Below are 15,890 nucleotides of genomic sequence, written 5' to 3'. Positions count from 1 at the left end.
ATAAGTGATTTTTTCTCCATTTATGTCAAGCTTTCCTCTCAACCCGCTTGATCACCAAGCTGTCCTCTCATCTCGCTTATCGGTGTTTTTTTCTCATTTTTATCAAGCTTTTCTCTCAACCCGTTTAATCATCAAGCTGTTCTCTCATCACGATTATCGGTGAGTTTTTTTATTTATATTAAACTGTCCCCTCAACTCCTTTAATCACCAATCTGTCCTCTCAATTCAAATATCGGTGGTTTTCCTCATTTCTTTAAGCTGTTCTCTCAATCCGTTTAATCACCAAGCTGGCTTCTCAACTCGCTTATCGATGATTTTTTGCAATTTATCTCTAGCGGTCATCTTAACCCGATTGATCATCAAGCTGTCCTCTCAACTCGCTTATCGGCATTTTTTTTTCATTTATGTTAAACTGTCCTCTAAAACAGCTTGATCACTAAGCTGTCCTCTCAACTCGATTTGCGGTGATTTTTTCATTTATATCAAGCTGCCCTCTCAACCCGTTGAATAATCAAGCTGTCTACTAAACTCGCTTATCGGTGATTTTTTCTCCATTTATATCAAGCTGTCCTCTAAACCTGCTTATTGGGGATTTTTCCTCATTTTTATCAAGCTGTTCTCTCAACCTGTTTAAACACCAAGCTAACTCAACTCGCTTATCGGTGTTTTTTTTTCAATTTATTTATGACTTTTTTTTTCATTTGTTTCAAGCTGTCCTCTTAACCCGCTTGATCACCATGCTGTCTTCTAAACTCGCTAATCGGTATTTTTTTTCATCAAGCTGTCCTCTTAACTCGCTTATCGGTGTTTTTTTTATTTATATCAAACTGTCCTCTCAACTCGCTTATAGGTAATTTTCTTCATTTACATCAAGCTGCCCTCTCAACCCGTTTTATCGCCAAGCTGTCCTCTGTACTCGCTTATCGGTGGTTTTTTTTCCATTTATGTCTAGCTGTCCTCTCAATCCGCTTGATCACCAAGGTATCCTCTCAATCCGCTTATCAGTAATTTTTCATTTACATAAAGCTGTCCTCTCTACTCGCTTATCGCTGATTTTTTTAGTTTATATCAAGCTGTCCTCTCATCTCGCATGATCACCATGCTGTCCTCTCAACTCGCTTATCTTTTATTTTTTTCAAATTTATATCAAGCTGTCCTCTCAACCTGTATGATCATCAAGCTGTCCTCTGAACTCGCTTATCGGTGTTTTTTTTTTTAAATTTATATCCAGCTGTCCTCTCAACTCGCTTGATCACCCAACTGTCCTCTCAATCCGCTGATCAGTGATTTTTTTTTCATTAATATCAAGCTGTCTTCTCAACCCGTTTAATCACCAAGCTCTACTCTTAATTCGCATATCGGTGATACTTTTCCATTTAGATCAAGCTGTCCTCTCAACCCGTTTGTTCACCAACCTGTCCTTACAACTCGCTTATACTCTCGACCCGTTCAATCAAAAAGCCGTCATCTCAACTCGCTTATGGGTGATTTTTTTCATTAATGTCAAGCTCTTCTCTCAATCCGCTAGAATATTTTTCACGCACCAAGCAGTATTCCTAACTCCCTCTGGTTTCAAATAAATTTACCAGATTTTTTTTCTCTCCAATTATTTACACTTTACCACGTTTGTGGCGTTCGTGTCTTGTAACTTTATTAACTAACTTAAATTATTTTACCATTTTTTTGTCAGTCCTGATTAGAAAACGAAACAAAGCAACTTTTTTTCTTCCTGCTCATTGTTGGAAAGAGCAACTTCCAGGGATCTATCAATTCCGCATTCACGTTCCACTTTTTCATGTTTAATGCATTCAATAAGGATGTGCTGCACGGTCAAATGTACGCCACAGCAATCACACACAGGTTTGGATGTTTTCTCGAATAAGGACGAGTGGGTCAGCCGTGTATAGCCAATGCGCACGCGGAAGAGAATTCGTTGTTCACTTGCACATTTCCTATCATAAAATTTCAGTACAGCAGGTTTAATTTGTCGCAGAAATCTTCTGGAGCGATCCCACTGTTTTTGCCAAGTTTCCTGGAAACACATATTTATAAAATGTTTAGCGTCACAGGATAGTACAGTAATGTAAATAGCTACATCCCCACGACCTACATTTGCCTTTGCCTATACATATATCAGCATGTTCATTACTTTTGATTCCCGAATGCCCCGGTATCCACGCGAAGGTTATACGGTTGTGAATTGTAGTCTTCTTTTCGATTTCTTAGAGCCATGGGTGGTCAGTGCATCGTGCATCCTTTATTTAAAGCATCGAGGCAGGAGGCTGAATCAGTTAATATTAATACATCGTTATTCAAACTTGCTTCTGTTACTGCAATCTTAAGCGCGTAAGCTTATGTTTCATTATCTGTTATTTCTATTTTTCATCCAGAATATCAATTCACAACATTTGATATAAAGCATTTTTCACTTATCGCTTTTTATCACAATTTCATAATTATGAAACTCCTTAATATTTTTTCAACTATTGGTAAAATTTTCTGAGCGTGTATAACTTTGAAGATTGTTGTTTTTTATCTGTTGACCAAGCTCGTGGCTGTTGACCAAGGGTTGATTTAGTCCATACACACACATATCTCATGACCGTTGGCTTAGAAGTCAAGGATATCTTCTAGGCCACGATCTGCTGGTCATTAGTAAGATGCAAGCTAATATATCCTTCCCGAATAGAATTGCATGATGAAAAAACCATGAAGTTCACTTTCACTTTTCTATGAATTGTATGGTTGACACAATGATTTTTATGGTCTACAATATCGTGAATAGTATTTTTTCAGCCGTACTTATCTGCAGCAGGCCCCGTTTGAGAATTCGATACGGGTTGAGACCCGGACCTCGATCTTGTCAGCTATCGTAAGCTGCCCTCAACCGAAGTGGAGCTCCGGAAATTCTGTCAGCTTCTAGAAAGAAATACTCTTTGAGTTAAAACTTTTTTACTAAAAAATATGCATGTTATCAAAGTACTTACCACCATCTTCGCAAATGGGCGATTGCCTCCCGAATATTAACGACCGCCACAAATTCCTAAACTTATCCGGATTCACTGCTTAAAAAAATTCAACATTCCAAACCAACCGCGAAAAATCGTCATAAGAAAAAATGGCGCGCAAACATTGGCTTCAACACGCTAAATAGTAAATGTGTGAAAAAGAAAAAGTTCAACAACGTTTGGATTTGAAGTTTGCCATGAAGTACATTGTAACAATAATCATCACAAGAAAATTATCGTGATACCGTGCTTCTGTTTTTTTCGGCAACATTGAAAAAATTTGAATTGACGATGTACTTCACGGTAACTTTAAAAATAATGGTGATTTCACAGTTAAATGGGGTTGACAGATATTTTGATACAATGATGAAGTTGGTTGTTGAATTGAAAATCATTGTTGAGTTATTTTAAAACCATGGTCTTTGCTATTCGGGTTGGAAGACGTACGCTTTAGTCTTAAGTATATTTTAGATCTTTTCAAAGCAACATGAAGTTTCACCACAGATGAACAGAAGTACAAGCTCGAACTAGACACGAATGCCATAATGCTGGTAAAGTGTCAAAAATAAAACCTAAAAAAAAAAACAAGCTCGAATAAAAAATCTTCAGAAACGTGTGTAAAATTTCCAGTGCTCTCTTTTAAAGACAAACATCAGTGCCATCTAATGCTTGATTTGTAACTTTTGAACGGCGCAACAGATGGCATTGTTCCTACACGGAAAATAAAAAAAGGTAAAATTTACCTTTTTGCGAGGTGATTTTTTTCCACCCAGCTTTCTCGGTAAATTTTACCTTTTTTTTAATTCACTTAGCAAAAAGGTAATTTTTACCTTTTTCGCATTCACCTAGCAAAATAGTAAATAATACCGTCATCCAATTCTCTTATTTAAAAGGTACATGCTCGCTGGTTTGGTTGGTTTCTTCAATAAAAATTTAAAAAAAATCAAAATTCGTTCAAAAATAGATATTAATGATAAGGACTTTACCTTATAATCGATGTTGGAATGCATCACCGTGTTTATAAAAAAATATTGTTGAGCCAACTCTAGGCTAACCTTCTTTGCCAGGCTCGTGGCATTCCGGATGTTCTGGAATGACGTGAAAACACTTGGAAGCTCTGTCGGCCAATCTGTAACAAATTAAAAGTATTATGACGAGAACCAGCACAACTAAAGAAATCTAAAAAAAACATTTACCGTTCTGTTCTGATTTTCGCATATTGAGCACGAAGCAAAACTTTTTTCCTGAAGGACAAAACAGCTAAATCTCAAAAAACGGATTTGGAAAATTGTTTCCTTTTTCAAAATGGATTGTACCGTTTTTGTTTAGCTCAATCCAGGTCAACTTCATCTCGCTACAAGGTAAGTTTTACCTTTTTTGGATTCACCTTTATTCAAGCTGAATTGTACTTTTTTATTCAACTCAATTCAGGTGAACTTCACCTCACTACGAGGCAAGATTTACCTTTTTTGAATTCCCCTTTTAGTTGGTGAATTGTACCTTTTTTTCAACTCGATTCAGGTAAACTTAACCTCACTGTGAGGTGAGTTCTACCTCGAATAGGTAGAAGTTACCTTTTTGGCTTTCACGAGCGTTCACCTTGCTATTTCGGTAAATTTTACCTTTTTTTAATTTTCCGTGTTGATAACTCTTTTAAAAGTAAGAATTTTTCGAAAGGCGCAATGGTATTTGAACTCTTAAATAAATAAATGATAGATGAATTGCTCTGTATAATTAGATTAACCATGAATAACTTCAACCTGAGAAAAATCATCATCATATTTTTTTTTCTCTTGAGAGACTGACGAAATAACAAACAGATGTACAAGCTTGAATTATAAAATTCCAGAAACAGTGTTTCAAATGCTGTCATTTAAACAAGCCGAATGAACTTTTGAAGTACCTCATTCTTGAAAGAGCGCAATTGAATATTATCTCAAAAATAAATAAACTAACATCTTAGAAGAATGAAAGTCTTCAATATATACACAACAAGGTAAATTTACCTGGTTCATTTTACCTTTTCTACCTTTGTACTAAAAAGATTAACTAACAACTTTGAACAAGCCAGACGAATCAGTTATTTCATCCATACAGACTGCAGTTGAGCTTAAAATTAACAATCAAACAAAGCAATACCGATTCTAGGCTTCTCTGAGCGGGCATTTTCACGCATCATATCTTTTTCCAATTAAGTGTTTCATGCTAGTTTAAAGCCATTAGAAATCAGCTTTAAGCTCAAAACTTCGATTACGCAATTTATAAATGTGTTACGAATCTTCAACATCAATTGATAACGTGGATGGAGAAAATGACTATAGATGAAGAGAATCAAGTTTGTATTTTGAAAGAAAATTAATGTTTTCCCATGTGGAAAAGATTTCCTAACTAAACCAAATTTCCATGTTTCAAATCATTGCTCGATCGATTTAACTTCAGTAATGCTGCCCGTTATCCATTCCATAAAGAGAAGAGGCAATTCATTTTCCACCGAATCAATGAATTTTTTATTTGTTCCGACAAAGCGGATGGTGCCCCGCGAAAAACAGGACTTCGTTGTTGGTCCACTTCATCACACTTCGTTGAAGCTTCACATCAAAAGCAGTGCTCGCGCTCGGCCATGTTTTCTTGAAGCGTTGATACATGTTTCGCTCCGAATTAAGTCATCTGTTTCGAGTGAAAACAGACCATCGACCGGCCAAACCGGCAGACCGTCAGACGTTCTGAATCGAACGAAACTCATTCAAGGAATTAAATTTATCTTCGTTGCCGTGTGCTTTCACAGCGCTCGGCTGAATAATGTTTCACAAAAGCAAACTACCGGGAAAATTTTGAAAGAAGAGCTTGGGAAAACCGACGGAAAAAGAGATCCTTCCTTTTTCTGCTGCTGCGGGAGGTGTCCCGGAGAATGATTTCACGAACGCTCTGGCGATCTGAAGCATGCAAATTTATATGAAAACAACAGCAAGAAGGGAAAAAATGCTTAACAAACGTGCCGTGCATATTTTGCACACTAAGAAGTTGAACTACTACTCGTCGGCAGTCAAATTCACATTGGACGATGGGACGTGCTAAGTAAAGAGACGTGGAAAGTTTCTCTTCAAATGGCATTCAAATTTAATATAATTTAATCGAGGAATCTGGAAATTTTCCGGATCCTTTTTCAAGCCAAGACTGAATGAAATCTTGATAATTCAACGATTAATAGAGTAGAAGAGTGAGTAATCATTGAGTGGTTTTATTCAACGCTGTTGTACTCCGAGTAAAAACATTTATTGAGAGACTATTTTGTCTAGTCAATCTTTAATCGAACTGACCAACTTAAGACACTAACCAAAAAAAAAAAGGAAATTTTAAAAGCATGCAATCACATAAAAAAGTAGAGATAAAAAATTGATTATTAACCTTCATTTAACCTTACGTAGAAAATATGCCGAAAATAACAAAAATAACAAAAATGACAAAAATGACAAAAATGACAAAAATGACAAAAATGACAAAAATGACAAAAATGACAAAAATGACAAAAATGACAAAAATGACAAAAATGACAAAAATGACAAAAATGACAAAAATGACAAAAATGACAAAAATGACAAAAATGACAAAAATGACAAAAATGACAAAAATGACAAAAATGACAAAAATGACAAAAATGACAAAAATGACAAAAATGACAAAAATGACAAAAATGACAAAAATGACAAAAATGACAAAAATGACAAAAATGACAAAAATGACAAAAATGACAAAAATGACAAAAATGACAAAAATGACAAAAATGACAAAAATGACAAAAATGACAAAAATGACAAAAATGACAAAAATGACAAAAATGACAAAAATGACACAAAAATGACACAAAAATGACACAAAAATGACACAAAAATGACACAAAAATGACACAAAAATGACACAAAAATGACACAAAAATGACACGAAAATGACACAAAAATGACACAAAAATGACACAAAAATGACACAAAATGACACAAAAATGACACAAAAATGACACAAAAATGACACAAAAATGACACAAAAATGACACAAAAATGACACAAAAATGACACAAAAATGACACAAAAATGACACAAAAATGGCACAAAAATGACACAAAAATGACACAAAAATGACACAAAAATGACACAAAAATGACACAAAAATGACACAAAAATGACACAAAAATGACACAAAAATGGCACAAAAATGACACAAAAATGACACAAAAATGACACAAAAATGACACAAAAATGACACAAAAATGACACAAAAATGATAAGAAAATATCTCAAAAATGAATCCAAAAGGCACAAAATTGAATAAAAATGACACAAAATGACATTTAAATGACAAAAATGACAAAAATGTTAAAAATGAAAGAACCTACTAAAATGATAAAAATAACAAAAATGGCAAATATGACAAAAATGACACAAAAATGTTACATAAATGATAGTAAAATGATGGAAAATTAATACAAAACATGATACAAAAATTATACAAAAGTGAAACAAAAATGACTCAAAAATCACAAAATATATATGAAAATTACATAAAAACTACTTGAAAATTATATAAAAATTACATAAACATGACATAGAAATTACATAAAAATAACATAAAAATTACATAAAAATTACATAAAAATTACATAAAAATCACGTAAAAATGACACAAAAAATATAAAAAATGATACAAAAATGACACAAAAATTATACAAAAATGACACAATAATGACACAAAAATTATACAAAAATGACACAATAATGACACAAAAATGACACAAAAATGACAAAAATGACACAAAAATGGCACAAAAATGGCACAAAAATGACACAAAAATGACACAAAAATGACACAAAAATGACACAAAAATGACACAAAAATGACACAAAAATGACACAAAAATGACACGAAAATGACACAAAAATGACACAAAAATGACACAAAAATGACACAAAAATGACACAAAAATGACACAAAAATGACACAAAAATGACACAAAAATGACACAAAAATGACACAAAAATGACACAAAAATGGCACAAAAATGACACAAAAATGACACAAAAATGACACAAAAATGACACAAAAATGACACAAAAATGATAAGAAAATATCTCAAAAATGAATCCAAAAGCCACAAAATTGAATAAAAATGACACAAAATGACATTTAAATGACAAAAATGACAAAAATGTTAAAAATGAAAGAACCTACTAAAATGATAAAAATAACAAAAATGGCAAATATGACAAAAATGACACAAAAATGTTACATAAATGATAGTAAAATGATGGAAAATTAATACAAAACATGATACAAAAATTATACAAAAGTGAAACAAAAATGACTCAAAAATCACAAAATATATATGAAAATTACATAAAAATTACTTGAAAATTATATAAAAATTACATAAACATGACATAGAAATTACATAAAAATAACATAAAAATTACATAAAAATTACATAAAAATTACATAAAAATCACGTAAAAATGACACAAAAAATATAAAAAATGATACAAAAATGACACAAAAATTATACAAAAATGACACAATAATGACACAAAAATTATACAAAAATGACACAATAATGACACAAAAATGACACAAAAATGACACAAAAATGACACAAAAATGACACAAAAATGACACGAAAATGACACAAAAATGACACAAAAATGACACAAAAATGACACAATAATGACACAAAAATGACACAAAAATGACAAAAATGACACAAAAATGGCACAAAAATGGCACAAAAATGACACAAAAATGACACAAAAATGACACAAAAATGACACAAAAATGACACAAAAATGACACAAAAATGACACAAAAATGACACGAAAATGACACAAAAATGACACAAAAATGACACAAAAATGACACAAAAATGACACAAAAATGACACAAAAATGACACAAAAATGACACAAAAATGACACAAAAATGACACAAAAATGACACAAAAATGACACAAAAATGACACAAAAATGACACAAAAATGACACAAAAATGACACAAAAATGGCACAAAAATGACACAAAAATGACACAAAAATGACACAAAAATGACACAAAAATGACACAAAAATGATAAGAAAATATCTCAAAAATGAATCCAAAAGCCACAAAATTGAATAAAAATGACACAAAATGACATTTAAATGACAAAAATGACAAAAATGTTAAAAATGAAAGAACCTACTAAAATGATAAAAATAACAAAAATGGCAAATATGACAAAAATGACACAAAAATGTTACATAAATGATAGTAAAATGATGGAAAATTAATACAAAACATGATACAAAAATTATACAAAAGTGAAACAAAAATGACTCAAAAATCACAAAATATATATGAAAATTACATAAAAATTACTTGAAAATTATATAAAAATTACATAAACATGACATAGAAATTACATAAAAATAACATAAAAATTACATAAAAATTACATAAAAATTACATAAAAATCACGTAAAAATGACACAAAAAATATAAAAAATGATACAAAAATGACACAAAAATTATACAAAAATGACACAATAATGACACAAAAATTATACAAAAATGACACAATAATGACACAAAAATGACACAAAAATGACACAAAAATGACACAAAAATGACACAAAAATGACACGAAAATGACACAAAAATGACACAAAAATGACACAAAAATGACACAAAAATGACACAAAAATGACACAAAAATGACACAAAAATGACACAAAAATGACACAAAAATGACACAAAAATGACACAAAAATGACACAAAAATGACACAAAAATAACACAAAAATGACTCAAAAATGACACAAAATTGACACAAAAATGACACAAAAATGACTCAAAAAGGATTCAAAAATGACACAAAAATGACAGTAAAATGACACAAAAATTACAGAAAAATCTCGCAAAAGTTACACAAAAATTTCATAAAAAAATCCCAAAAAAAAATGGCAAAACTGGCACAAAACTGCTACAAAAAAAGAAAAAAAAACACCAAAACCGTAAATTGACCTAGATATTATTCAAAATTTTAACAAAAACTTCCACATCTCTTCGTTACCTGGCAAATTAAATCAGATGTAAAAAAAATTTCTGCCATAAAAAACTTAATCTTCCGTTGATGTTTTGACCAACGAAAGTATGGATTTCGGGTTTCGCCAGATATACATAGACTGTTCGTTTAAAATAAAAATCTGCTGCTTATGAAAATTCTGATCAATTTTTTTCCTTTGAACTTTCATCCACAGCCTCGCGTATTCGATATGAGATCACGAGCGGTAACATAGGTGGTGCTTTCGCCGTCAAAAACATGACCGGTGCTATTTACGTGGCCGGTGCTCTGGATTATGAAACGAGAAAGCGAGTAAGTTCCTGCCAAAAATGTTGTTTTTTTCTTCACCTTCATTGTATTGTTAAAGTATTTTTTTTATCATTTTTAAGTGATTTTTTTTTCAGAAAAAAGTATCAAAACTGTCTTGTAACTTGTGCATTTTTTCCATAAGAAAGAAGCTCACAAAACAATTTTACTGTTGTGTTGTTGCATAATTTGGGAATCTTTAGTTTTCGCCGTTCTAGGAAAAGTTCAAGAAACTCTTTCGGAACAATAAGCCAAAGGTTCCAGCTTCTTAGCTCTTCTTAAAAGAAGTAAAAAAAAACACGAGACACACAATTACAATCCAGGCCGGGGCGCGATGCTAATGAAGATACATTTATGGCCCCGCAGTTTACCCGGTTAACATCAATTTGGATTTTATTTCCAGCGAACAACCGAAATCGAGTCCCTCGAGCCTTGCACAATATTTATGTAAAAGGACATCCGCGGAAAGGTCGCGAGATCCTCGGAAAATGGAACCTAAAATCGGGCACCCTCTTCCAAACACACGCCAGAAGAAGAAAAAAAAGCCCCAGTTCCAAAATCCCAAACTTGTTCATGTAAAATTTATGAACAATGCCCGGGCAAGACGTACTCCGGATGGTTTTATGAGCTTTTGGTATTTGGGATACGCGAAAGCGAAAAACAAACCCTTACATTGTTGATGGGTCCTGGGGCGGAACATGTTCTCATTTCACCCCGGTTTTTTTTTATTTTTTTGGATCAGGAAACCTTTTATATTTGTTTTATTTTCGTCTTTGCGGTCTCTGCGGGGCCGCGCTCACACATTTGTTTGTGACTGACTTTACAACGCTTCTGATTATCGTTGTACAAACCAGCAATCGTGGAATGGATTCGGTTGTCATCGAATCGCGAACCGTAAAAAATAATCTTGTAGGTACTTCGGTTTGCCAAATCAGTTCACATAAAAAACTATGGAAGAAAATGGGAGGTTGATTTTTGAGAATTTAGAACATCGTTGAGATCACAAGCAAGTTATACTTTTTTTTTATTCCTCAAGTTTGGACAAAAATATCATATCACCAAAGGTTTTAAAATTTTGACAAATGTTGTCATCATACACGCTAAACTCAGCCAACACAGCTTGTGGTTATGAGTTTTCCTGCAGTGTTGGCAGTTTATTTTGGGAGGTTAGCCCAGAATATGATAGGATCTAAGGAATTATTCAGTGTTGAGAATCACATAGAATAAGCGAAAAGTTTATAATTGCTATAGCTCTAAGTAAGCTTATAAGTACTTGACATACTGAATGATGATATCTCATTTCCAAATCCAATTCTCGTTGGTAAATCATTGAAATTCAACATTGAAGTTATTATTGAAGTTATTATTCATGGAATTGAGATAAAAAAAAATCCACAAAAGTGTTTTGAGGGGCGTTTTTTTGCCTTTTTAGGTGTCGATATTTGGGTCAAGGGTAGGCAAAAGGGGTCGTCCAACTCATTTCCAAACCCAATCTTCGTTGCTAAATTATTGAACTCAACATAATGTTTTTGCGATATTGAAGTTATTTTACATGGAATTGAGATTAAAAAGGAGTTCTGAGGGACACTCTTTTGCTTTCAGGTGACAATATTTGGATCAAGGGAAGGCAAAAGGGGTCTACCACATTATCTGTTCACTGTTTTGTGATATTGTCTTGATTACACGGAGAAAAAAGACCACAGTTGTTCTAATTATTTCAGCTGGTTATACCAATCCTCAAAGCGTAGTTGATTTTTTAGCATCCAATATAAATATAATAGACTGAACTTCGAACTGATGATTGACTTGACGCAATCAACTATAAATATAATGGATTCAATTGTAATGGTACAATTGATTCAACTGTAAATTTGATAGATTCAACTACAATTGTGTGATTGATTTTAGGCATTCAACTATAAATATATTTGATTCAACTACAAACTGCTGATTATACTTACACAATCAACTAAGAATATAATATAATCAACTGTCTTGAGTATAATTGACTCAATTGTTAATTTGATAGATTCAACTTCATTTGCATTGACTGATTTTAGGCATTCAACTATAAATATAATAGAATCAACTTTACATTCCTGGTTGAACTCTCACATTTAATTATGGCAGGATCTCACAGGTAACTAATATTTGTAAGTCAGTAAAGTCGGTAAAGCGAATGATAGATTAATGTCATGATATTGAATGAATTTTCCCCCCACAAGGTCAATCTTTGTCGGGTGCAGAAGCACCGACTTCCAAGAACTTCTGCCGGGACTGATTAGTTAAGACGCACAATTTGCTGGGCAGCCATGCATCAAGCTGCAGAAAAGAACAACTGCGGAATAACCAGGATATGGATATCGGGATTTTCGGTTAGCTTTTCTAGCATTGTGGCGGCTAAAACGAACTTGATGCAAAATGCAGAAATAATAAATTTAAAAAAAATAAAACGTATCCATAAAATTATCCTGAAGAAAAGCACCGTAAGATTCGGAAACATCCAATATAAACATTATTTTTTTTTTAATGTCTTTATCATAGAGATTTTCACCTTTCAGCTGGTTCATTTTTAATGAACATTATTTCAATTTACAAAATTTATAGTTGACCTCATTGAATCTATCATAGAGATATAATTGAATCCATCAAATTCATAATTAAATCAATCATATTGTCATAGTTGAATCTAATATATTTACAAATTCAATCAATCACATTATCATAATTGAATCTATCATATTTTGAATCAAATCAAATAATGTTATTATAGTTGAATCTACAATAGTTATTGTTGAATGTATGGCATCAATTGTACATTATAGTTGAATCTGTTATATTTATTGTTGAATGCATAAAATCAATCATACAACCATAATTGAATTAATATATTGTTAAATGTATGAAATCGATCAGATTGTCTATCATTTTTTTCTGTTCAAATTTTATTAATTATAGTTGGTCGAGAATCCATCAGATACATGATTGAATATAAGTGGATTATTGTTGGAAATACCATACTTTTTTCTCCGTGTATACATCGGATTGTATTAAAAATATACACATGTCAGTTTTACAGCAGAGGTTATTGATTTCAAGTGTCAAAATTTGACAAGCGCTCGGCAATAGGTCGCCCAAAATAATTTTCCAATGTTTTTTCCAATAACTACGTTATTAGACATCACATCGAAGCTAAAATTCAAACAGGAGAGTTTTACAGGACAAGAAATCCATGCCTGCTTATAAATTTTCAATAAGACGACAGAAAAAGGGTCGTCCATATAAACTGATAAATATTTTCTTAAATATTGTTTTAGTATGCATGGGATCTTAACGTCATTTACGGTTGATTTACAAAACGAACTATTGATTCCTAGATTCAAATTTTCAATCATACGCCTGAAAAAAGCTTCGTTCATTTTAATATGCTTTCGTTACAATGCAAGATGAACAACACAAAAATTCGTAGAAGGGTGTTCTTTTCGACGGTTTATCAATTTCTAATTTTGAAATTCAGTTTGGAATGTCGATCAAATAGGTCAGTTATAAATACTGTTAAATATTTTAAACATTTTGTCGTGAGTATGCGTCCTAATAACGATTTAAACACACACTCCTCAAGTTTAAAGCTTAAAGCGAAACGAAGTTCGTACAGGATCAGCTAGTATATTATAAGACGTACATTGTCGAAATATGATTTTAAATAAGAAAAAAATTGAGGCTCGCGAAATAGACTGTAGATCTTTTAACTATATTTTGAACTGAATCCAGATTTCAATAAAATGAAGTTATCATTTCTTCCAATTTTTGTTTGAAACCGTGTTTACTCTATGCACTTGCAAACATGAATTTAAAATTTGGGGATAAGAAATGGAAAAAAAATTAAAGAATGTTCTCAAAACACAGCGTTACAAAAAAATAGAAGCTATGTTATATTAAAAAAAACACGAATACACTGACATCGTCTGAACTCGACGAGCTGATTCGATAGGTACCTTTAAAGGCATATCTAAGACCCATAATTAATGATCTCCCAAATCGACCGATTACTATACCTTTCTGAAAGAAAGGCAAAAATTAAAAAATTATGATAGCAAAACAATAATCAAAAATTTGAGATGGAAATAAATCATGATATTCCAACCTATTACTCTAAAATTGATTCACCTTCAAAGATCCTAATTTAAACTTTGAATATTCACGATTGAAAGTGTAGTACAAATTCCTGAAAAATTGCAATGACATAAGACTTTGACGTTAAAAGTTGTGGAGAATGATGTCAGAAAACTGCTTTAGTTGCATTGTTTATAAACTCTCAGTTTGAAGATGTAACAATGTTTGATTAATGAATTGTTCATTTATGATTTATTTAAAAAAAAGGTATGGAAATAAAATTCAGTACTCATACCTCTCATAAAGATTGGAACAAAATGTTGTAAAAAAATAAACGGAGACAAATTTTAGATGAAATAAGTTTAGATTTAATTCAAAGTAATTTCGAGTTTGAGTTTCGAGAATTCAAAAATGAATTGCAATTTTGAAACACGACATTTTGAATTAAAATCATTAAAATGGAAAGGAACAGGGAATCGAAACTTTTCTTTTAATTCAACTATGGCACCGGTATATGAAAATGCAACTGTCGATTTTTTTTCTGTGATTACTTTTAAAATGCTAAATGTGTATCGTTTTCCTTCCTAAAATTATATATGAATTATGAAGTTTGAAACTTAAATAAAAGAACTTACAAATTAACGAAAACTTTGCGGAATTTTTGTCAATCTAAGGTGAGTGATCCTACTTTTAACCATGAGCCTACCTTAGTCCTAAAAAGCCGAAAAATGAAAATACCTTATTTTGTTTGCATAGTTAAAGATACTCTTACGCAAATAATGAACTCTTATTCTTCCTTTATCGTACCATACAGCTATTTGGCTTAAAAATTAATTCTAATAAAATTTTCAAAATTTTATAAAAAGTATTTTTGTTTCAGTGGTAAAACAGACAGCTCAACTAGTGGGAAGAATTTTGAGAAATCAGAGAGATTAAGAATAATTAACAATATTTAACAGGCCATGCCCTAAGATTAAAGGGAAACTTTTGCTGATATGAATATGAACTATACACCTATTTTTGCTCTAATAAAAGAAAATCATTGGAAAACCCGGAAAATAGCGAATGGATCCAAAAATAGGACATTTTTAATTATGATGTTTCGTTTATAGACCTGACATCATTTTTTTCAATACAAATATATCAATTAAGGTGAAAACCTTTCATAAACCTTTCATAAACATTATTTAAAACGTAGCTTTTCCAACATTTTTTGTAAGCTTCGGTCAATTTAGTTACAAGTAAAAACACAAAACCTTCAAACTGTTATGCTGCTAAGAAATGTGCTGATAAAGAAAAATTTTGAGATATTTAAACCAGAAATTTGAATCGTTAAAAATCTATGATATTTGTAAATGATATTTTTTTTCATTTAAAATAAAAT

The 15,890-nt window shown here is 31.7% G+C and overlaps 1 protein-coding gene across 3 annotated transcripts in view; it reads left to right on the top strand.

The window, feature by feature from the left end:
• LOC129743935 (neural-cadherin) overlaps window positions 1–15,890 on the top strand; it is an 833,438-nt gene that overhangs the window by 764,267 nt on the left and 53,281 nt on the right. For all 3 annotated transcript variants that reach the window (XM_055736178.1, XM_055736177.1, XM_055736179.1), the window contains exon 14: window positions 10,284–10,399. In XM_055736178.1, the coding sequence (XP_055592153.1) occupies window positions 10,284–10,399 (116 nt within the window). The remainder of the gene's footprint in view (window positions 1–10,283; window positions 10,400–15,890) is intronic.

Source organism: Uranotaenia lowii, chromosome 2 (assembly GCF_029784155.1).
Source record: "Uranotaenia lowii strain MFRU-FL chromosome 2, ASM2978415v1, whole genome shotgun sequence".
Lineage (NCBI taxonomy): Eukaryota > Metazoa > Arthropoda > Insecta > Diptera > Culicidae > Uranotaenia > Uranotaenia lowii.
This window is presented reverse-complemented; position numbering and strand designations above follow the sequence as displayed.